Here is a 25,025-nt window from a genome sequence, read left to right on the forward strand (position 1 = left end):
GACAAATTAACGTACAAAGTGAAAGACACATAGATTAGGATAAAATTAAAATCCAGATGCATAGGGTGAAACACGTAGAAGTATTCAGATGATAGGAGTGAAAAAAAATTTCCTAAAAAGTATAACATATTAAAAAGATAAGAGAGAAAAAGGGAGGTAATGAAGCACAGCAAGGAGTTCCCTGGCGGCCCAGGGGTTAGGACTCTGCGCTTTCACTGCAGTGGCCCACGGTTCAATCCCTAGTCAGGGAACTAAGATCCTGCAAGCTGCGACCAAAACAACAACAGCAACAAAAACAAAGCAGGGCAAAACTCAATAACAACTAGAAGCAGCTGAGGGATAAAAGTCTGAAGAAATCTTTGGTAGGGGGAGGGGGTGGAAAAGGAAAGAGGCAGACAGCAGAGGTGCTCTGGAAGCTTCTCCTTCTACCCAGGCTCATATCCCTGAGGGCACTTTGAGCCCCAGGAGGAGGTGTGGCTTTCTAAGCAAACAAAGCTCATCAGATCCTTCTTCCTGCTAGTGGGCATCCTGCATAGTTCTCTTTCATTGGAGGTTCACTTTTATAATCATACCTGTATGCAGTTCAGAAAAAAAATTTGGAAGTAAAATGAAAAGCAAAATCACTAAAAATAATTCACTGCTTTTTAAAAAAAATAAATTAACATTTATAATAGAATACCAAATTAGATTTAATCTAATGTATTAACAAAAGCATAATATACTTTAGTAAACAAGGATTTCCATAGATGGTATTTATAACTAAAGAAGAAGTCAGTTAAACACTTGGTTTAGCCAGGGGCAAACATCAGCCACTGCTACCTGATAAATCCATGCTGTTTCACATTTAAGAGGACACTGAGCAGAGGGGTCTCCCTGTTTATCCCATGAGAAATGCACTGAGAAGTGACAAGGCCAGGGAAGAAAAGAGGCTACTGCAGCAAGTTGGAGCCAAAGTCAAAATTCTACTTCCCTTACCTTGGGGGAAGTAGAAGGGATACGTATTACGTATTGTGTCTACATGGAAGACGGTTTGATCATAAAACAGCCCAGGGTAAGATTTCTCTTGTGGAATATGGTGAGCATGGTCATGTCCTAATTCTTTCTTGAGGTTTGGAAACGTCTCTGGTCACATACCCATATTTATTGTTGAGAGAGATGCTAACACTGTGTCCTGGGCCTTCCTCAGATGCCGCAGTGGCTCTTGCCCTAAGATGACCAAAAAGATGGCTCTCCTTTCCTTAGACACACTGGCTCAGTATTAGGAGTAGAGGTAGGGAGGTAAAGTCAACTTCAGACAAGTTGAGTTCACAGTTTATCCCACAATGGACACATTAGAACCACAGTGAGACTGTCAGTAACAGGCAATCATCTTTTTGTACTTATGAGACACTGACATTTGAGACATTTCTTAAGACATTTCTTGCAAGTCTCCCGGGTTTGGCACAAAAGGTTGAAAGCTACTCTTGTTCCTGAAGACAGATGCAGTTCCTTCTAAGTTACAAAATCAGCACTTAGGTTCTGTAGTTGAGCATGTCTTCACACCATCCCCTCTTTTTGGCCTCCATATAGACGGAGGCATTGCACTGTTGCATGGTATGTTCCATCTCAACCAGTTGGCGGCATCCGATGGTTAACTTTTCCCTAGGGGATAAAGAAATTTTATATCACTACAAGAGAGCTAGTCAGATAAATGAAAAACATCTTAACAGGAGAACACTGGGATTTGAAATACATTATTTGATATCTGAGAGCGAAAATGCCAAAGTTATGGATCCTTAGCCCAAACCAAACAACATGGGAGGATAAGCACTTAGCAGCACGGGTTCGCAGACAGTCAACATGGAGATGATTTTGGTGCAATTCCTTCATTCAGGAATAAAGCTTCCCATGGCAGACCTGCTGTCAACAAGAACACTGTGGAGTAGATCACATATTTTTGTTTTATTTGGCTTGGGAGTTAGAGAACAGGTAAACTGGAGGATACTAAGAGGGTGCACCTCCAGACAGGAACAGACACTGGCGAGGGGATAGGAAGTTGACAGAGCTTCAACTCCTAAAGAGAATTGTCAAGATAGGTAACCTAGTCATTAACAAATGAATACTAGGTAATTACTCTAAACCAGAGGTGGGGAAGCAGGGAGTAAAGGCCTGATATTTGCCATGACTACTCACAATTTTATCTAAGATGAAGCCTGGCTGGACTCTCAAAAGCTGACAGGAGGCCTACAAGCTGTGAGGTCTTTATCGGTTAGAGCACCAATCCATTATACATGGTGTCTATAGAGTTCAAATCTCATGGAAACCTATTTAAATCTATTGAGAGATGGTCTACATAAGTTCACGAAGAATACCCAGTACCCAGTACAGCATCTGGTATATAAAGGTGTTCAAGAAATGGCAGTTATGAAAATTACACTGTTATGACTTCTTTGGCTTCTAAGATTGCTCTGAACCATGTCCAGAGTGTCGGGGAGGACTTCCAGCTACCTTTGCACACTGCCCCTCCACCCTCACGGATCCCTTGATGCAGGGTACGAAGAAAAAAGAAGTCAATCAGAGCTCAAGGACTAGGATGAGAGCTAGGAGCCGCAGCAAAGTAAATACACTGTATTTTGAGCAGCCTCACTTCCTGAAGACGTGTGGCTTCCCTGGGGCTGGCTGAAACCTGACTTTTGGCTTTGTGTTACTCTAGTCCTGTTTCCTGCATTTGGAGTGCTTAAAATCAGTGTTATGTCATTGCCAGTTCTTTATAACTGCTCAGAAAATGATCTTCCGAAGACCCTAAGAGGTCCAAAATTGGAGAGATGTAAAATGTCTTCTTATAAACTTGAAAATGAAATAAAAAGGGCAGGCCCGTATTCCTGTTCTTGGTTACTTATTCCACATGTGGAAGAAAATTCCTTAGTAACTAGACTTTTAATCTATTTCGATGTCTTTTCTTTTTCTTCTCCTCTTTCTTCCTCCTCTCATAGTTAAGAGGAGAGCCCTATCCCCTCTTTTCATCCTAATGGCATTTGGTTTTATTTGTGGGAGTCAGCATTCTGACAATGGATTATCACCTACAGATTTTGTTTCCTGCATCAAGTTGTCATTGCTGGCTGAGGAAAGAAAGTACCAGGTGTTTTTCATCACATGTGTTGGGTCTATACTAGACTATGAAGATAGTAATTCTTGAGTTCCTTTTCCCTGTGGATTATATGTAGAATGGCAGAATATTAGATATGGCAGAATATTAACACTTTTGTCTACCATTCTGTAGCATCCCCAATGAATCATCTCACCTTGGCTTTCACCTCTTGGTGATGAGATATTTACAACTGAGAGAAAGGCCATTACATATTTTGATATCTCTTAATTGCTAGAAAGTTCCTCCTTTACATTGGGCCTTAAAAAATTACCTATCTGACCTGTCTGCCTAAATTAAAACAAAAAGTTGCTATTCTTATTTCTTCTAATAGTAAAAATATTTTATGTCCCTTATAGTGACCCTATTTCTCTTTTCCAAACTAAACAATCCCAACTCCTAATCCTTTCTGGAACAAAGCTCGAGACTGGAGGTTGCTTCTAGTTTTGCAATTCTATATTGCTCATGAAACTTCTAGAGAACTGCCGCTGTCTTTCTAAATTGTCCTATTATGAGTATCAAACTTAATTTGACCAAATCTCAGATGGGTCAAAATAACTGGAAATTTGATCAGATCAATTGAAAAATAATTCCAGTGGTTATCTGACTCATTTCCATAGCTAGTTTTGTCAAAGTGGCATGGCAGTAGTGAATTTAAGTGCCCTAACTCCAATATTTGATGCAGTTTTTCCAAAATCCTTTTTAGGTACAAGAAAAAAGTCTACAATGGATATGTTTTACAACTCTCTCAATGTTTCTATACATCTGCAATGTGCATCTCAAATAAAGGAAAAATGGAATACAGTGTAGTGCATATAAAAACAGTATATAAACAGTTTCTGATTCAGAAGGTCTGGGCTGGAGCCTTAGAGTTTGCATTCCTTGCAAGTTCCCAGGTGGTGCTGACACTCAGGTCCAGGAACCGCAGCTCTAATGTAATCTAGAAGATACTACCATGGAGCCAATTCCTGGAGTCAGAAAGCAGTAATCCCTGAAAGCACCTGCTAGAAGGAAAACAAAGCTGCTCCTGATACACATGCCTCAGGCGGCATATTATGTGGATACGCCAGGTACTTTATGGAGCTGATGTCACAAACTAATGTGCATTTCACATAGAAAAAATGACCTTAGAGACTTGTCTTGCAAACATGTCAGAACATTCTGTCAAACAAAGTGAATTAAATACTGTTCCTAACTTATTTCTCATATATGTAGAAGATATCACACACAAGATATTTGTTTGATAATCTTGTTATAATTTACCACCCTGGATTTTCTGAGCAAACTCATCTGCTCAGGGTAAGCAGTGCTCAGACCCCATTGGCAAGAGCGAAAGCTATAACAAAGAACCTACAAACTGCAGAAGACAGAAAGCACTGATTTATACATATAAACACCAAGGTTCTACTGTGTCATGGAATTCAACTTTTGATCAAAGCTACTTTCAATCTGAAACCTTAATTACTTGCTTTATCAGAACCTACAAAATAGTTTTCTGTTCTTGAGCTACTTAATTTCCTCCCTATTGCAATAAATATGGTGTTGGGCACATCATAGCCTCTTCCTTCACAAGGAACACTTTACAAATCAAAAACAAAGATTAGCAAATTCAGACAATCTAAGTAACTGTCTTTGCCACGTTAAATCATTCTTCTGTTTTCATCTCTGAGTCACAGGGAAACTCTGCTACCTTGTATCTATTGTGTTTGGCTCTGTGTCTAGTATAGACTACTGAAACGAAAAGAACCTCTGTCTTCTGGCAGCTTACATGAGCTGTGGAGTACACCTGAGGCTAATATGGGAGGGACCATTCACTGAAAATATGGCAAATAATTTCAAAACAAACAACAGAGTAACAAATCTAAAAGCCAATAGCCAAAAGCCCATTGAACAGCAATCCCCATTTCCCAATGCATTCAAGATATTAGATGTATCTGATTTCTCTTAAAACTCACACTTTTAGGATATAAGAGGGAGCTTATTAATTAATATCATAATTCAAATCCCTGGCATAGTAAGTGGAAGGAAAACAAAGAAGAGAAAAATGGGTACTACCACTTTAACTTTGAACATTCAAGCTTGATCCTTGCACCCTCCCCCCTGCAAAAAACAAACAAACAAAAAACCAAAACCTCCAAAGTATTTAAACAGTAAGCTGAAGTCAAAATAATTTTAGACATTTGATTGAAACCATCCTGCAAGGGACTCTGCCCTCCAACTTATATATGGTGACCTTTCTACACCTTCAAAAGTATCACTAAGGTTGGAAGACATTATATTTTTGATACAAATCTCATGTACACAAACCTTTAAATGTGGAGTATTTGTAAAGATATATAAATAAGAGTACAACTGATTAATTGAGAGTCTGAATATCAGGGTAAAAAACCATTTTCACCCCCAGCTACAACAGATAATGCATGCCCCACTGGCTTCAGATTTTCTTAGAAAACTTACTTTAATCTAGTAAGTGAGTGAATTTTCATAGTTATGCTGCCTAGTAACATTTGTGTATGATTATCAATCCTAGTGTCTTGACATCATCAAATATATTTATCAATCTAGAGTTTTACCAGTAGAAGCACCTTGATAATTAACTCTGTCACCATGTCTTCTCATACAATTTTATAGCTACACAAATATATCTGCAAATTACAAATGGCAAATAAACTGTGGTTTAGTGATACAGTGGCACATTACATAGCAGTAAAAATACCATCAGTTCTGTTACAGTTCTTGTTTAGAACACAAGAATTTGTTGCAACACCATCGATACATTAAGGAACAATTTGAGCACAACAAAAATTGTGCATTTTCTTAAACAGGATTTCAACAGTGAAAAATGCTAGATGAACAGAGAAAACTGCACCGCAGCTGAACCAAAGTGCTTAGGAATACACACAATACACACATGCATGTGCTTCAAATATGGACCAGCTACCTCAGCTTTCCTCCTGTTATGAGCCACAACTATTCATATCTGGTGCTACACCCTTATACCCAATTTCAGATTCTACCACATCACACTAATCCACAGGCTACAACCTTTCCTATGATCACGTCCATAGCAAACTTCACCTTCTTTTAAAGGTAAAGTGTTAGATTTATTTTAGGACTTATGTATTTTTTAACCATTTTAGGACAAATGTGTCCTAAAAGGTGTAAAACTGTGATACTATTTAGATTAGGTTCCTATCTTTTTTTCAATGTCCTTTATTAAGTTTTTTTTTTTTTTTCGGTACGTGGGCCTCTCACTGTTGTGACCTCTCCTGTTGCAGAACACAGGCTCTGGACGCGCAGGCCCAGCAGCCATGCTCACGGGCCCAGCCGCTCCGCGGCATGTGGGATCTTCCCGGACCGGGGCATGAACCCGTGTCCCTTGCATCGGCAGGCGGACTCTCAACCACTGTGCCACCAGGGAAGTCCACTTATTAAGTTTATGAGTGATGTACCCCAACTCCACCTTTTCTATGAGACCTGTGGCTTTTATTGCATGAATTTGCATAGTTCAGTATGCAGTATGCAATCTGCATAACAGTGATACTTAGGAACACATATGTCATGTTATAATACAACTGAGTGTAAACTGACTATTGCTCCATGCCTCAATGTGGATAAATATCAATGTTGAAATAAGGAACAATACGAAGAGGGCAGACAGCAGAAGAAGAACAATTCTGCAGCCTGTGGAAGGAAAACCACATTCGCAGAAAGACAGACAAAATGAAAAGGCAGAGAACTTTGTACCAGATGAAGTAACAAGCTAAAACCCCAGAAAAACAACTAAATGAAGTGGAGATAGCAAGCTTCCAGAAAAAGAATTCAGAATAATAATAGTGAAGATGATCCAGGACCTTGGAAAAAGAATGGAGGCAAAGATTAAGAAGATGCAAGAAATGTTTAACAAAGACCTAGAAGAATTAAAGAACAAACAAACAGAGATGAACAATACAATAACGGAAATGAAAACTACACTAGAAGGAATCAATAGCAGAATAACTGAGGCAAAAGAACGGATAAGTGACCTGGAAGACAGAACGGTGGAATTCACTGCTGCAGAACGGAATAAAGAAAAAACAATGAAAAGAAATGAAGACAGCCTAAGAGACCTTTGGGACAACATTAAGTGCAACAACATTCGCATTTATAGGGATCCCAGAAGGAGAAGAAAGAGAGAAAGGACCTGAGAAAATATGTGAAGAGATTACAGTCGAAAATGTCCCTAACATGGTTAGGAAATAGCCACCCAAGTCCAGGAAGCGCAGAGAGTCCCAGGCAGGATAAACCCAAGGAGAAACAGGCCGAGACACATAGTAATCAAATTGACAAACATTAAAGACAAAGAAAAATTATTGAAAGCAACAAGGGAAAACGACAAATAACATACAAGGGAACTCCCATAAGGTTAACAGCTGATTTCTCAACAGAAACTCTACAAGCCAGAAAGGAGTGGCACGATATATTTAAAGTGATGAAAGGGAAGAACCTACAACCAAGATTACTCTACCCAGCAAGGATCTCATTCAGATTCAACAGAGAAATCAAAAGCTTTACAGACAAGCAAAAGTTAAGAGAATTCAGCACCACCAAATCAGCTCTACAACAAATGCTAAAGAAAATTCCCTAAGGGGGAGACACAAAAGAAGAAAAGGACCAACAAACACAAACCCATAACAATTAAGAAAATGGTAACAGGAACATACACATCGATAATTACCTTAAATGTGAATGGATTAAATGCTCCAACCAAAAGACACAGGCTCGCTGAATGGATACAAAAACAAGACCCATACATACGCTGTCTACAAGAGACCCACATCAGACCTAGGACACATACAGACTGAAAGTGAGGGGATGGAAAAAGATATTACATGCAAGTGGAAATCAAAAGAAAGCTGGAGTAGCAATACTCATATCAGATAAAATAGACTTAAAAATAAAGAATGTTACAAGAGACAAGGAAGGACACTACATAATGATCAAGAGATCAATCCAAGAAGAAGATATAACAGTTATAAATATATATGCACCCAACACAGAAGCAACTCAATACATAAGGCAACTGCTAACAGCTATAAAAGAGGAAATTGACAGTAACACAACAATAGCGGGGGATGTTAACACCTCCCTTACTCCAATGGACAGATCATCCAGACAGAAAATTAATAAAGAAACACAAGCTTTAAATGACATAATAGACCAGATAGATTTAATTGATATTTATAGGACATTCCATCCAAACACAGCAGATTACACTTTCTTCTCAAGTGCACATGGAACATCCTCCAGGATAGATCACATCTTGGGTCACAAATCAAGCCTTGGTAAATTTAAGAAAACAGAAATCATACCAAGCATCTTTTCCGACCACAACGCTATAAGATTAGAAATCAATTACAGGGAAAAAAACGTAAAAAACACAAACACATAGAGGTTAAACAATATGTTACTAAATAACCAAGAGATCAAAGAAGAAATCGAGGAGGAAACAAAAAAATACCTAGAGAAAAAAGACAACGAAAACACGACGATCCAAAACCTATGGGATGCAGCAAAAGCAGTTCTAAGAGGGAAGATTGTAGCAATACAAGCCTACCTCAAGAAACAAGAGAAATCTCAAAAAAACAATCTAACCTTACACCCAAAGGAACTAGAGAAAGAAGAACAAACAAAACCTAAAGTTAGTCGAAGGAAAGAAATCATAAAGATCAGAGCAGAAATAAATGAAATAGAAACAAAGATAACAATAGCAAAGATCAAGAAAACTAAAAGCTGGTTCTTTGAGAAGGTAAACAAAATTGATAAACCTTTAGCCAGACTCAACAAGAAAAAGAGAGGACTCAAATCAATAAAATTAGAAATGAAAAAGGAGAAGTTACAACAGACACCGCAGAAATACAAAGTATCATAAGAGACTACTACAAGCAATTCTATGCCAAGAAAATGGACAAATTCTTAGAAAGGTAAAACCTTCCAAGACTGAAACAGGAAGAAACAGAAAATATGAACAGACCAATCTCAAGTAATGAAATTGAAACTGTGATTAAAAATCTTTCAACGAACAAAAGTCTAGGACCAGATGGCTTCACAGGTGAATTCTATCAAACATTTAGAGAAGAGCTAACACCTATCCTTCTCAAACTCTTCTAAAAAATTGCAGAGGAAGCAACATTCCCAAATTTATTCTATGAGGGCACCATCACTCTGATACCAAAACCAGATAAGGATACTACTAAAAAAGAGAATTACAGACCAATATCACTGATGAATATAGATGCAAAAATCCTCAACAAAATACTAGCAAACAGAATCCAACAACACACTGAAAGGATCATACACCATGAACAAGGGATGCAAGGATTCTTCAATATATGCAAATCAATCAATGTGATACACCATATTAACAAATTGAAGAAGAAAAACCATATGATCATCTCAATAGATGCAGGAGAAGCTTCTGACAAAAGTCAACACCCACTTATGATAAAAACTCTCCAGAAAGCGGGCATAGAGGGAACCTACCTCAACATAATAAAGGCCATATACAACAAACCCACAGCAAACATCATTCTCAATGGTGAAAAACTGAAAGCATTTCCTCTAATATCAGGAACAAGAAAAGGATGTCCATTCTAGCCACTATTATTCAACACAGTTTTGGAAGTCCTAGCCACTGCAATCAGAGAAGTAAAAGAAATAAAAGGAATACAATGGAAAAGAAGAAGTAAAGCTGGCACTGTTTGTAGATGACATGATACTATACATAGAGGACCCTAAAGATGCCACCAGAAAACTACTAGAGCTAATCATTGAATATGGTAAAGTTGCAGAATACTAAATTAATGCACAGAAATCTCTCACATTCCTATACACTAACAACAAAAGATCAGAAAGAGAAATTAAGGAAACAATCCCATTCACCACTGCAACAAAAATAATTAAATACCTAGGAATAAACCTACCTAAGGAGGTAAAAGACCAGTACTCAGAAAACTATAAGACACTGATGAAAGAAATCAAGATGACACAAACAGATGGAGAGATATACCATGTTCTTGGATTGGAAGAATCAATATTGTGAAAATGACTATTCTACCCAAAGCAATCTACAGATTCAATGCAATCCCTATCAAATTACCAATGGCATTTTTTTACAGAACTGTAACAAAAAATCTTAAAATTTGTATGGAGACACAAAAGACCCCGAATAGACAAAGCAATCTTGTGGGAAGAAAACGGAGGTGGAGGAATCAAGACTCCCTGACTTCAGACTATACTACAAAGCTACAGTAATCAAGACAATATGGTATTGGCACAAAAATAGAAATATAGATCAATGGAACAGGAGAGAAAGCCTAGAGAGGAACCCATGCACCTACGGTCAAGTAATCTATGACAAAGGAGGCAAGGATATACCATGGAGAAAAGACAGTCTCTTCAATAAGTGGTGCTGGGAAAACTGGACAGCTACATGTAAAAGTATTAGATTAGAACACTCCCTAACACCATACACAAAAATAAACTCAAAATGGATTAAAGACCTAAATGTAAGACCGGACACTATAAAACGCTTAGAGGAAAAAATAGGAAGAACACTCTTTGACATAAATCGCAGCAAGGTCTCTTTTGATCCACCTCCTAGAGTAATGGAAGTATAAACAAATGGGACCTAATAAAACTTAAAAGCTTTTGCAAAGCAAAGGAAACTACAAACAAGACAAAAAGACAACCCTCAGAATGGGAGAAAATATTTGCAAGTGAATCAACAAAGGATTAATCTCCAAAATATATAAACAGCTCATGCAGCTCAATATTAAAAAAACAAACAACCCAATCCAAAAATGGGCAGAAGACCTAAATAGACATTTCTCCAAAGAAGACATACAGATGGCCAAGAAGCACATGAAAAGCTGCTCAACATCACTAATTATTAGAGAAATGCAAATCAAAACTACAATAAGGTATCGCCTCACACCAGTTAGAATGGGCATCATCAGAAAATATACAAACAACAAATGCTGGAGAGGGTGTGGAGAAAAGGCAACCCTCTTGCACTGTTGGTGGGAATGTAAATTGATACAGCCACTATGGAGAACAGTATGGAGGTTCCTTAAAAAACCAAAAATAGAATTACCATAGGACCCAGCAATCCCACTACTGGGCATATACCCAGAGAAAACCGTAATTCAAAAATACACATGCACCCCAATGTTCACTGCAGCACTATTTACAATAGACAGATCATGAAAGCAACCTAAATGCCCATCGACAGATGAATGGATAAAGAAGATGTGGTACATATATACAACGGAATATTACTCAGCCATAAGAAGGAACGAAATTGGGTCATTTGTAGAGATGTGGATGGATCTAGAGACTGTCATACAGAGTGAAGTAAGTCAGAAAGAGAAAAACAAATATTGTATATTAACGCATATATGTGGAACCTAGAAAAATGGTACAGATGAACCGGTTTGCAGGGCAGAAATGGAGACACAGATGTAGAGAACAAACGTATGGACACGAAGAGGGGAAGTGGCGGGGGTGGTGGTGGTGGTAGGATGAATTGGGAGATTGGGATTGACATATATACTCTAATATGTATAAAATATATAACTAATAAGAACCTGCTGTATAAAAAATAAATAAAATAAAATTCAAAAATTCAAAAAATAAATAAAAACAAAATAAGCCTTGATTCCCCATTCATATCATCTGAGAGGGTCCCTTTAAAGATGGAGGCTGATGGAAAATTTGAAAATGGCTATCACTTGTAGAATGTATGACCACCATTATTGTATGTAATTTTTGTTTGTTTTTTGGCTGTCTTTCTGCCCCATCCACCAGCCCCCTTCCCCTCCTTTAACATGAGCTAAAGGGCAGAATGGTGTGATGGGAAAAAGAAAAGAAAAATTTTGGTAAAGCTAGTATTTTGATAAGAACCCTAAATACTTCTTTATACATTACTAGTTTTGAAAATAAACTACGAGAATCTTTGGGGAGAAGAATTTGTCAACAGATTATCAAGATCTTTTAAGATGTTCATAGTCTAAAGAAATAGAAACATGGTCAAAGATTTCTGCAGATACTGAACACAGTATTACATAAAGTGGTTTAAAAATGGAAATATGGTCAATGTCCAACATTTAAGGAAATACTTAACTGAATCATGGTACATTTAGACAATGTAAGTATATACAGACATTAAAAATGATGCTTGCTGAGATTCTGGTTACAGAGGTGTGGGTTATTGAGGTTTGTTAAGTTGGAAAATAAATAGTATACACAACCATATATATACAGTATAATCTATGTAAAAGTATATTAAAAAATGAAATTTATCTGCAATTTCTGCATTTTTATAAGCATGTATTATATTGACTACATAATAAATAAAAATTTTAAGTAAAAACAAACAAACAAAACAATATGGATCAATGGAACAGAACAGAGAGCCCAGAAATAAATCCACACACCAATGGACAATTAATCTTCTACAAAGGAGGCAAGAATATACAGTGGGGTAAAGATAGTCTCTTCAGCAAGTGGGGTTGGGAAAGTTGGACAGCCGTATGTAAACCAATGAAGCTAGAACACACCCTCACACCATACACAAAAATAAACTCAACATGGCTTAAAGACTTAAATATAAGACAAGACACCATAAAAATCCTAGAAGAAAATATAGGCAAAACATTCTCTGACATAAATCGTAGCAATGTTTTCTTTGGTCAGTCTCTCAAGGCAACAGAAATAAAAGCAAATATAAACAAATGGGACCTAATCAAACTTAAAAGCTTTTGCACAGCAAAGGAAACCATAAACAAAATGAAAAGACAACCTACAGAATGGGAGAAAATATTGGCAAATGATGCGACTGGCAACAGCTTACTTTCCAAAGTATACAAACAGCTCATACAACTCAACAACAACAAAAACAAACAACCCAATCGAAAAATGAGCAGAAGACCTAAATAGACATTTCTCCAAAGAAGACATACAGACGGCCAGTAGGCACATGAAAAGATGCTCATCATCCCCAATTATTAGAGAAATGCAAATCAAAATTACAATGAGGTACCATCTCACACCAGTCAGAATGGAAATGGGTGTGAAAAAAAGGGAACCCTTTTACACTGTTGGTGGGAATGTAAATTGGTGCAGCCACCGTGGAAAACAGTATGGAGGTTCTTCAAAAAACTAAAAATAGAGTTGCCATGTGATCCAGCAATCCCACTCCTGGGCACACACCCAGACAAAGCTATAATTTGAAAAGATACATGCAGCCCCGTGTTCACAGCAGTACTATTTACAATAGCCAAGACATGGATACAACCTAAATGTCCACTGACAGATGAATGGAGAAAGATGTGGTATACACACACACACACAGACATACACACACACACGATGGAATATTACTCAGCCATAAAAAAGAATGAAATAATGCCATTTGCAGCAACAGGGATGGACCTTTAAAGTGAAGTAAGTCAGAAAGACAAATACTGTATGATATCACTTACACGTGGAATCTAAAATATGACACAAATGAACATATCTTTGAAACAAAAACAGACTCACAGATACAGAGAACAGACTTGTGTTTGCCAAGGGGGAGGCGGGGTCGGGGAGGGAAGGATTGGGAGTTGGGGGTTAGCAGATGCAAACTATTACATTTAGAATGGATAAACAACAAGGTCCTACCATATAACACAGAGAACTATATTCGATATCCTGTGATAAACCATAATGGAAAAGAATATAAATATATATGTATAACTGAGTCACTTTGCTGTACAGCAGAAATTAACACAACACTGTAAATCAACTGTACTTCAATAAAATTATAAAAAAAAAACAATATGGGTTGGGGGTTGGGGGCATGGGGTATGGGACTGGAGGGCAACCCTGGAAGGGTTAAATGGGTATTTAATCCTCATGCATTTGTCTGCCTTGGCCCAGGATTGAAGGGCTTTACACCTATACCCTGTGCATACTACGTATATATCCCCACTAAGGAGAACATGGGAGGGAGGATACAAATAAAGGTGGGTAAAGGTCTATTTTATCAACTGAATGGCAGGCATATGAGTATTCTTTATACGAGCTGTTCTTCAAAACATAGACTGGGGAATGTAGACTCTTTCAAAGGGTCTGTGAGGTCAAAGGTATTTCCGTAAGACTAAGACGTGATTTGCCTTTTGAATTCTCGTCCTTGTGAGAGTGTACAACAGTTTTCCACAGATATGTAACATGGGATTACTGAGACTAAATGCAAAAGAAGCAATGAGAATCTACCTGTCTTCTATTAAGTCAGACATTAAGAGATTTGCAAAAGTCTCTTACAAGGCCATGCTTGTAAGTAATATTTTGTGTTTGGAAAAAATTATTTTCATAATTATGTTACTTATCATAACATGTAATTAGCTGTTATTTTTAAATGAATATTTTTAAATTTCTCAATTCTAATTTCTAATACAGTAAATATAGATAGATAAGACCCACATAAACAAAAGCTCTTAGGGGTGTTCAGTATTTTTAAAAAATATAAAAGAACCTTGATGCCCCAAAGCTTGAGAACCACTTTCAAACTTAAACTTGCTATGTGCATACATACATACACACACAGCTCTCATGTATGTATATTTCATATTTAGAAAGGTTAAAAAAATGTCATAGTTTAGTGAAGACGTAAAAAGAACCCTTCAGCACCACCACCAAGTGGTGCTATACATGGTAAAAGAGTGTTACACTGATATATCTACACACAGATATGACTTACCGATACTCAGCCTGTGAAACACAATCATAAAGTTCCTGGGCAGTAAATTTGACATTTTTATTTACCTGAAAAGAACCAAGATATAGCTATTTAAAATGCATATTAAGTCAAATGAGTGGTGAGAGCACAATTAGAATGGCCCATATTCTGAGGAAGCAGAATGTCAAGTTTCTAGTTTTTGCATAAAAAGGACTAAATAATAACAATTAGAACATCAGTGACCATAATACTAACACTGAACTACGTGTAAAAATATTAGTCCTGTTGTTACAACTTAATCTGTTCACAGAACCAGAAGAAGTGAGATGGTCCTGGGGTTAGTGGGAATCTCAAAAAGCAGATGATCATTTTATACATCAAACGGACAGAAAAAAATGTGTAGTACATGAAACACTAAATTCTACCACTACTGGCTCTTATCAACAGATTCATGCATCAATTAGCCTAGCCCTAATGTATTTATTCAATATTTATTTTCTGGGAAAAGTAAATAAATTGTTAAAAAAAATTTTTAACAGCTGTACTTAAAAGACTAGAGTAGATCTGGGGTTCCATAGGTAGACTACTGTAAGCAGAATCAGCCAGCTCTTATTTCAAGAATAGAAATAATTCAAGCTGAAAGAAAAATATTCAACTCTAACAACATTTGAATACTATGATTGACACTTCTGAAAGTTATTACTGAATAACTTTCATTTAAACACTAAGGTTATAAACTGTGTGGAAAGATCTACCTGTTTAGGAAAAAGCCTGATTTACAGACATTTTCTGAAGAAATGTGTTTTTCAGACTAGTGAGGTCTAAGTATTTAAACTAATATGTTTAAGTTTATAAATATTATAATTCAGAGACAATTTACAACACTATAAAAATATAAAAGTCCTTCATCATACAAAAACTTGTTGTGGCACACGTGGAGAACACACTGAAGGAATCCTGTATTTCTTGCGACTTACCACTGATTTAGACAGTACTGTACTTAAGTTGCAAGGAACAATCTGGAAATTTGTAGAAGGAAATTCTTTTTATCAGATTACTCAAGATATAACCCAGTGTCTAAGTTTTTAGAAATTCTGTATTAGTGAAGGGAAACTAAATGAGACTGGCTATCTTCTATTCAATTTACTTTTAAAAATACTCAAGCTATTATTAGCCGTATGCAGCTTTTTTTTTTTTTTTTTTTTTGTGCTGTACGCAGGCCTCTCACTGTTGTGGCCTCTCCCATTGCGAAGCACAGGTTCCGGACGCACAGGCTCAGCGGCCATGGCTCACGGGCCTAGCCACTCCGCGGCATGTGGGATCTTCCCGGACCAGGGCACGAACCCGTGTCCCCTGCATCGGCAGGCGGACTCTCAACCACTGCACCACCAGGGAAGCCCCGTATGCAGTTTTTTGATGAGGAAAAATGCTCCTACCCAGATTTAATTAACACTACTTTAAAGATTTATAGCATGAAAGTTTTCTATGGATTTTAGGGTTTTGCTTATTTGCAAAAGTTCTACGAGCTTCCTCAGTATTTTCATAAGGTCACCGTATTTGTATAGAAAATGTTCCATTCACTGAAGGTTAAAAACTCATAGTTTTTAAATATAACAGTTGAAATGTATATAATCTTAAATTTTCACTTAAAATTCGGATTATATATTTATATACAATTTAATGTTATTTAATTATACATAATATTTACTATTATATTTAATGATTTATGAAATTGGTGTATAATTGATCATGATTAAGTACTTTATAATTTTTATTAAAATAATCTTCCAAAAATGTTCTAAAATATACATTTAGAGTTAACTTATCAACCAGTCCAATTCCTATTTCTTTACATGTTCTGCCCTGGTCTCAAGGGCCTTTGATATTTTCACTATTGCCCCAACATGCTAGGACCTATAATGTATCCAAACTTAGGCCAGCAAATTTCAACAATCAACACTGCAGATCTTTGATCAGAAGATGAATGGAATAATCTATTCTCTATCAACTGCTAAGAAAAATCAGCTGAAGAACTGATTTTGAACCTGATATAATATGAATACAAAATAGTTCTTGAAGCCATTAGTAGATTTTTAGCAAAAAGTATTTAGATTTATCTTTACTTTAAAAAACAATCATCCACGTACATTTAGACACTTATCCCAGAACATGGCTGGAGTGTAAGTGTGATGTGGCTCCAGGTTACAGCAGATGACTTATAAAGTAGGCAGTTAATCTACTACTAATAAAGGAAAACTGAAACACAAATTCATGACATACATCACAGGTTCTAGCCTGAAATATACCATTTCATTCTATTCATTAATTCTGATACAAGACATTTTAAATTACTCATATTGGGACATTTTAAATTACGCTATTAAATATCATTTAATAATTCCCAGAAAACAAAGAGCTAAAAGATGCCTCCCCATCAGTAAATGTTAGAGTTGTGATTGTAAATGGATTATGGAATTGGTGTCGTTAATTCTTAGCTGTACTATTTACAGTGAATGCCAAATATCAGAAATGACTATATTATTTTTAATCCTTAAAAAATCAAGATCAAAAAAAAAAATCAAGATCAGAAGGCAAAGGTTAAGTATAAAAATAGCCAAACATCTTATAAAATTTAAATGGTTGTATCACTGTTTATGATGTGAGACAAATATATCCAATGTAGTAACTGGTACTGGGGAGGAAGTTCTGCTAAGAGAAATACTTTCAAAATCTGGGACTCAGATCCACATATTCTTATAAATAGCAAGTTGGGTATTTTCTCCTAATGCTCTCAGCAACAGAAAGCACTAAATCCAAAGAAGACCTATATATCAGATTTTTCAAGGATATGTGATTTTAAAATTGTCCCCATTGTTTCCACAAATATATTTTTATTGAATTTGAAATTCAGAAAGTATAATGAAATAATTATTTCACTGAATCATCTCAAAAGAGATGATTTAAAAAGTACATGTAACTTTTAAAAAGTACATGTAAACAACCACTCTTTCCTTAAATAAAATATGTAACACTTATTGAACACTTACTCTGTGCTTGGCACTGTTTGGAGCACTTTATATATATTATTTAGTCTTTAAAGAATAGCTGTAATTTATCTACTTATGTTATTCCCATTTTACAGACGAGGCAACTGAGGCAAAGAGAATTAAATAACTCGTCTAAGATCATACAGTTAATAGGCGGCAGAACCAACATTTGAACATGAGTAGTTTGACTTCAGAGTCTGTGTTCTTAGTCACTAGGTTCTTAATGTAAGATGTGGCATAAAAAAGTTAAATAAAGAGCTAACCAGGAATAAAAGTGAAGAAATATATTTAAAGAAGTTTGACTCCATAAGAAAAGTGACACCTGAAAATATGTCATATTCCTTTATTTAGAGTATTTTAAAAATTAAACACACACACACTTAAAAAGAAAGAATATATGGGCACATGGGTAAAGAACTTTAGGCAAACAAAAACTGAAGATCAACAGAATACCTTCCTTGGATCAACAAGGATAAGAAAAGCATGCAGATTAATTTACAAAATACACTGGAGTCTCACCAGAACTTTAATTCCAGGGTCTATACTGCTGCTATGGAGGAGACTAAATTATAGCTTTCTTTTTCAGTAATCAGTAGTTCTCAACCGGAGGTGGTTCTTCCTCCCTAGGGGCCATCTGGGTATGTGAGTGGGGTGCGGTGGGAAGATATTTTTGCTTGTCACACTGACTGGGGGAGCTACTGGCATTTAGTATCTGAGGAGCAGAGATGTTAAAGCATCCTGCAACGTTCCACACAATGAAGAAATGACCTGTCCAAAATGCCAACAGCACCCCTGATGAAAAACAATTCTGTGTTGGATAAAGTGTATTATTATAGGTCTCTACTGTATGTTTTTACTTAGAGAATGAAAAAAAGAAAAAAACTGACTGGCACTGGCAAACTTCTGTGGCATTCAAGAATTTAAAGCAAATATCAATTAAATAGCATTTGATTACATTTTAGAACACCTATGTTTGTTTATATTAAAGCTTGATTATAATGGAAATATGATAAACATTTAAAAATATTTCTCCTACCTCATACTTGATTAGGAAGTTATAGAGGGTCTCAACATCTTGATAATTACTATTGGGTGCCAAAATCCTAAAAAATAAAATAAAAACAAAGGAGGAAGAATGAATGATTTAAGAAAAGACAATACCTTGAACTTTTCTCCCAGCACATATTCATACTGTGAGAGATACCTTATTGTATAACAAGCTTATTAAAATGTTTACAATCTTTTGGGGGCTTTATTTATCAATTACAGTTATAAAACCATGAGCTTACTTCAACAAATATCGATTATCAATTGATATCAAATTATTAAAAGATTTTTGTTTACTTAATATTTACATCATCAGTTAATCAACACCATTAGCATTCTAACATGAAATTATAGTTCACATTTTGAGTTACAATGATATAGATTTTTCAAAAGGTAGGTAGAAATGTGAAGTACCTTTTCACTCCTTATCTTTTAAGCTGCAGATAAAGCTTAAAGATTTTCCACAAAAATGTGCAACCAATCCAAGTGGACAACTGATATAAACTATCAAACACATAAAAAAAAATCCTAATAAAGATTTTGTGACTAAATTCAAATAATACTGTTTGAACTAACAGCGTAGCAGTTGATGAAAAAGCATTAGTAATCAGACTATGTCAGTTGTTAGAAGTAACACTGACTCATAAAAAATAACATAAACACAGGGCTTCCCTGGTGGCGCAGTAGTTGAGAGTCCGCCTGACGATGCAGGGGACACGGGTTCGTGCCCCGGTCCAGGAAGATCCCACATGCCGCGGAGCGGCTGGGCCTGTGAGCCATGGCTGCTGAGCCTGCGCGTCCGGAGCCTGTGCTCCGCACCGGGAGAGGCCACAACAGTGAGAGGCCCGGCCCGAGTACCGCGAAAAATAAAAAAAAATAAAGTAACATAAAAACATAAAATGGAAACAAGAAATAAAAAGAAGGAAATGGAAGACCATGTTTCTCCCTCTAGCGGTAAAGTATTCTCATTTTCTTATACTAAGTATTTTTTTAATTCTTTCAAGATGAATTTTTTTTCTTTTGAAAAAAGGGAAAGAAAAGGAAAGCAGTCCTTTCATTATGGTAAAGTGGTTAAGAGCAATGTCTGCCTGGGTTCTGTGTTCTTGAGTGAGTTCTGTGTGACTTATTTTCCTTATCTGCTAAATGAGGATGGTGATAGTCTTTACTTCATAGGATTATAGTGACAATTAAACAAGTTGCTGTAAAGTCTTTATAACAGTGTCTGATATACAGCAAGTACTATATATATGTATATATAAAATAGTAACAATAACTATTACCATCTAATGCCTAATAGTTTCAAGCCACAGAATAAGTTCATGATGATTTAACTTATGAGAAATCAATCCACCCCAATTAATTCTTAAATTCCAAGTGCCTTTTAATTACAACAGTGTCTCTAGGTTCTCACATCCTTGCCAATGCTTGATGCTGTCAGACATTAGAGTTAACTGATCTCAATAAACTTAATTAGATCTTTAAACAAGTTGGCCCTCATCAGACTTGTGCGAGAGCTTTTATAAATAATTTCTCAGGATATAGTCAAATTTTTAAATGGGTCATACTCTTTTGGAGGAGACACATACAGAATATCTTTAAGAACAAACAAATATCTGCCTATGGGTCTTCCCTGGAGGTCCAGTGGTTAAGACTCTGTGCTCCCAATGCAAGGGGCACGGGTTTGATCCCTGGTTGGGGAGCTGAGATCCTGCATGCCTCACAGTGCAGCCAAAAAAAATCTGCCTAAAAATGTTTTATAGAAAAAATTATTCTCCCAACAAGTAATTTTAAGACACAATCTCAATACCGAAAAAAAGAAAGAAAAAACGAGGATAAATACATTGGAGAGAGTCCATAAATAATTTGTTTTCAAATATGAGAACAAAGCTATATAGATAAGCTAAACTAATCTTCTAGAAAAGCAATGGAAAAATAATGTGTTCCAAATTTGTAACCTAGTGTAAACAAACTATAAGCAATGTAGAATAATTTACACCCATTCTTTTTTATAGCTTTGGAAATAATCCAAACTGTCCATAAAGAGGGTAAAAAAAAATAGATAATACAAGATGTTTTATAAGAGAGCCTTATAAATTTCAAGCAAAGTACGCTCTTTGCCAGAGAATAAAGTTAACATTTCTCTGTACTGAAATACTTTGCAGAAAAACTAGTTTTAGGTAAAATAGTCATTTATCTATAGCAACAAGTCATAGCCATAGTACGAAATAAAGAAAACAATTACATCATCCTAGTTTTCCAATTAGCAGAAACTGAAAAAATTTTAAACTCCCAGCATGGTTTTATTTTTTTAACAGTCTTACTGTTCAAGACTGTAAAACTATTTACAATCTTACTGTTTATTTTTTAACAGTCTTACTATTCACTCATTTTAACAATTCAATGATTTTTATAAATAAATTTACTGAGATGTACAATGATGTACATTGTACAAACTTAAATACTTGATTATTTGACAAAATTACCACAGAATTATATTCTAATGAAAAAAGGCTTATTGGGATGTCAGCATCATTCACAAATATATTACTATTATAATCAGAATAAAATTGTACATGTTATTTTTTAAAACAAGGATACACATTATAGGATTTGTTATAAAATTTGCTACTCTTAAAAATGTTTTGATTCACTGTACAGTAGAAACACAGCACTATAAAACAACTATACTCCAATTAAAAAAAATGTTTTGAGGTAAATTGAGCCCCAAAGAGAATAGACAATATTTATTAAAATACACTCAATTTAGGGTTGAATTTAGACTTCATTATGTCCAATGAAGTTTGAGTTTAAGAGAATGGAATTTGGCCTGGTATAAACAAAAACTGCCAACTTTTACTAACTAGAAGTACAGCTTGTTGAAAATACACAAAAAATGAAATGGAGAAAAATGGTTTATGGACTTTCATGCCTTAGTAATTCCCCACACAAAAATTCTTGAGAGGTCAGCCTTCTCTATAGCTTTCTCATTTCTTTTTAAAATACCAGCACAAAGACAAAAGACTCTTAGAATGAAAGTCCTAAAATTACCCTTCAATGGCAACTTTTAAAAAGAATAATAGAAAGAATTAGCCCTTAGAGAAAATGGCCATTTTTAAATTTATAAATATATCCACATCTGTTTTTCAAGAGAAATTCATAACAATCAATAAGTATATATCAAATGCATACTATTCTCTCAAATGTATATGATACTAAGAGCTATGGAATATAAAAGAAAAAAGACATGGTTGCCTATCTTCAAGTTGTTATAATCTTGAAATTTCACTTTAGAATTTTGGAATCAGAATTAGGAAATAGACTGAAGTAGGATTTAATCTGCTGCTCGCAGATTATTTACAAACCAAGTTGATCAAGTTACCTACTTTTCTGTACCCCAGCTCCTCACCTGTGAAATGAGGAGAAAGTAGTATTTACTGAATAAGGTTATTATATGAAGTAAATAAAATAATGTATCTAAAATACCAAAATGTTTATTAGCACAATGCCTGGCACATGTCAATAAATATTAGGTGCTATGAAAACCAGTTTTCAGATGTAGAAACCAAGGCTCAAGGTTGTAAAAAACTTGCCCAAGATTACAGAGTGGTGGTAGGTACCTAAATCTCTATTGGTTTGACTCTGGAGTCCATGCTTTTTCCACTAATAAAAAAGGATAACCCGCACGCACATCTTCTTGCCTTAAATGATTTTATGAAATCAAATGAAATAAAGTTCTTTAAAATCTTTTAAGAATTTCATATGTAAGCAAAACAACCTCGTTAATTTGCCTTGTATCAAATGCTTTTGGCAAACTATTCCGTTTATGTTCAAACACTAAATCTTTGTAGCTGTTACATCTTTTCAAAACCACAAAGGAAGTCAGTAGCAGAACCAACAAGTCCTGACTCTTAACCACATAAGCACTTTGAGTTTTCTATTTATTTATGAGCAATTAACATTAAGTAAGCAACATGTTAATCTGAGTTAAACAAATTTCATTTCCATCTTATCAATATTAGATAAATATCATGTATCTCATCAAGAAAAAAAGACTATGCTACTCAAAAATTTTAAAAAGAAACGAAAGTTCATCTGACTAAAATTAAAAAATCAAATAATGCATTAAAATGGACTAATTTTTAAATAAGGATTTTAAAAATTCAAATAAAACTTTTCTCCTATATAGGAGAAATAAAGCATCAGACTCAGGAGTGGGGAAATAAGTCTAGAATGTTCAAGTTTAATATCTAATTCTAGAAATTCAAAAGAAGAGACAGCATATTCTTGGATATTTATAAATCTTAACTTACAACCCACAGAACTGAATAAATTATGTTCCCTGCTGGCAAGGCAGTTTCACATTAATATAATATTTTAAATAGTTTTTCATGTTTGAAGAAAATTAAAAATAAGTTTAAAAACTAATTATATGACTTATTTTACTTAGCATACTGTCCTCAGGGTTCATCCATGTTGTAGCATATGTCAGAATTTCCTTCCTTTTTAAGGCTGAATAATATTCCATTGTTATCCATATACCGCATTTTGCTTATCTATTCATCTGCTGACAGACACGAGTTACTTTCATGTTTTACTTACTGTCAATAATGCTGCTATGAACATGTAAATATCTCTTTGACACTATAATTGCAGAATCAGCCCAAACTGGCCCTGTCCTGTATCTAACAAGATACTGAGTTGTTTTTCAGAGACAACAAAACAAAACCACAAGTCATGCAGCCGAAGCGCACGCAGAAGAGAAAATTTTGACCTCAAATAACACCTGGAACCAAAGTTTCTCCCCTCCACAGAACCAAAGGACCGGATGTGACCAGAACCCTTTCAGAAGTGACGGGCCCATTGTTCAGGAAGACCCAGTGCTGAAGCCCCTTTACCTAACCTTACCATAAATGGCCAAGTTCCAAAGCCCTCCAATGGAAACCTGCCCCACCAGGGCTCAAACCAACCCTCTTCCCCTAACTCATGAAAGTTTGACCAAACCCCAGATTGAGGAGACAGATTTGAGAGCTGTGCCTCCTTGTTTCCTTGCCAGTCAACCTCACAATAAAGTCTTTCCTTTTCTCAAAAGCTGGTGTCATAGTACTGGCTTGTATGCGAATTGGGCAGCAAGCCCTTTGCACAGAAACAAGACTTTATTTTCAATTCTTTTGTGTATATACCTGGAGTAGTCAAAATTATAGATAGGCAGAATGGTGGCTACCAGGGGCTGGGGAGGAAGCGGAAATGAGGAGTTACTATTTAATGGGAATAGAGTTTCAGTTATACAAGATGAAAAGAGTTAAGGATAGGGATGGCGGTGACAGTTGCACAACATTATAACAAATACATTATGAATGTATTTAATACCCTATTAATACACTTTTAAGAACACCTAAAAATGGTAACAACAGTAAATTTATTTTACTTGTATTTTACTACAATAAAGAAGTTAGATTAAAAATATGTAATTAGGGCTTCCCTGGTGGCACAGTGGTTAAGAATCCGCCTGCCAAGGCAGGGGACACAGGTTTGAGCCCTGGTCTGGGAAAATCCCACATGCCGTGCAGCAGCTAAGGCCGTGCACCACAACTACTGAGCCTGTGCTCTGGAGCCCACGAGCCACAACTACTGAAGCCCGTGTGCCTAGAGCCTGTGCTCCGCAACAAGAGAAGCCACCTCAATGTGAAGCCCGCGCGCCGCAACCAGAGAAAGCCCGCATGCAGCAACGAAGACCCAACGCAGCCAAAAATAAAATAAATGAAATAAATTTATTTTTAAAAAAATACATAATTACATGAAGTAAAAATGTTTGTTTACAACATTACTTTAAAAACTCATTGTACATTCTCAAAAGCTAAGAACTGACTCAGAGCTTAAATTTTACTATGAATCAATTATTACATCTTTATTGAGGACAATATTTATTCAGCATCTACCAAGTGCCAGGGATGGAACAAATGCTGTCTCCTTTAATTTCTGCAATTTAATAAAGCAATTATTATAAACTCCATTTTATAGATTAGGAAACAAATACAAAAAAGGTTAA

At 35.8% G+C, this 25,025-nt stretch overlaps 1 protein-coding gene across 7 annotated transcripts in view; it reads right to left on the reverse strand.

The window, feature by feature from the left end:
- Positions 1-25,025, reverse strand: part of SWT1 (SWT1 RNA endoribonuclease homolog) — a 91,628-nt gene continuing 66,603 nt past the window's right edge. For 5 of the 7 annotated variants that reach the window (XM_029230608.1, XM_029230610.1, XM_029230605.1 and 2 more), the window contains 3 exons: positions 18,969-19,035; positions 14,907-14,971; positions 1-1,641 (listed from right to left, as the gene is read on the reverse strand). In XM_029230608.1, coding sequence (XP_029086441.1) covers positions 1,512-1,641; positions 14,907-14,971; positions 18,969-19,035 — 262 coding nt within the window. In that variant the 3' untranslated portion in view covers positions 1-1,511. Of the gene's footprint in view, positions 1,642-14,906; positions 14,972-18,965; positions 19,036-25,025 lie in introns of those variants that run through there. The other 2 variants (XR_003794631.1, XR_003794632.1) reach the window with 2 other exon arrangements.

Source organism: Monodon monoceros, unplaced genomic scaffold (genome assembly GCF_005190385.1).
Source record: "Monodon monoceros isolate NGI ecotype Baffin Bay Population unplaced genomic scaffold, NGI_Narwhal_1 Super_Scaffold_18, whole genome shotgun sequence".
Classification (NCBI taxonomy): domain Eukaryota; kingdom Metazoa; phylum Chordata; class Mammalia; order Artiodactyla; family Monodontidae; genus Monodon; species Monodon monoceros.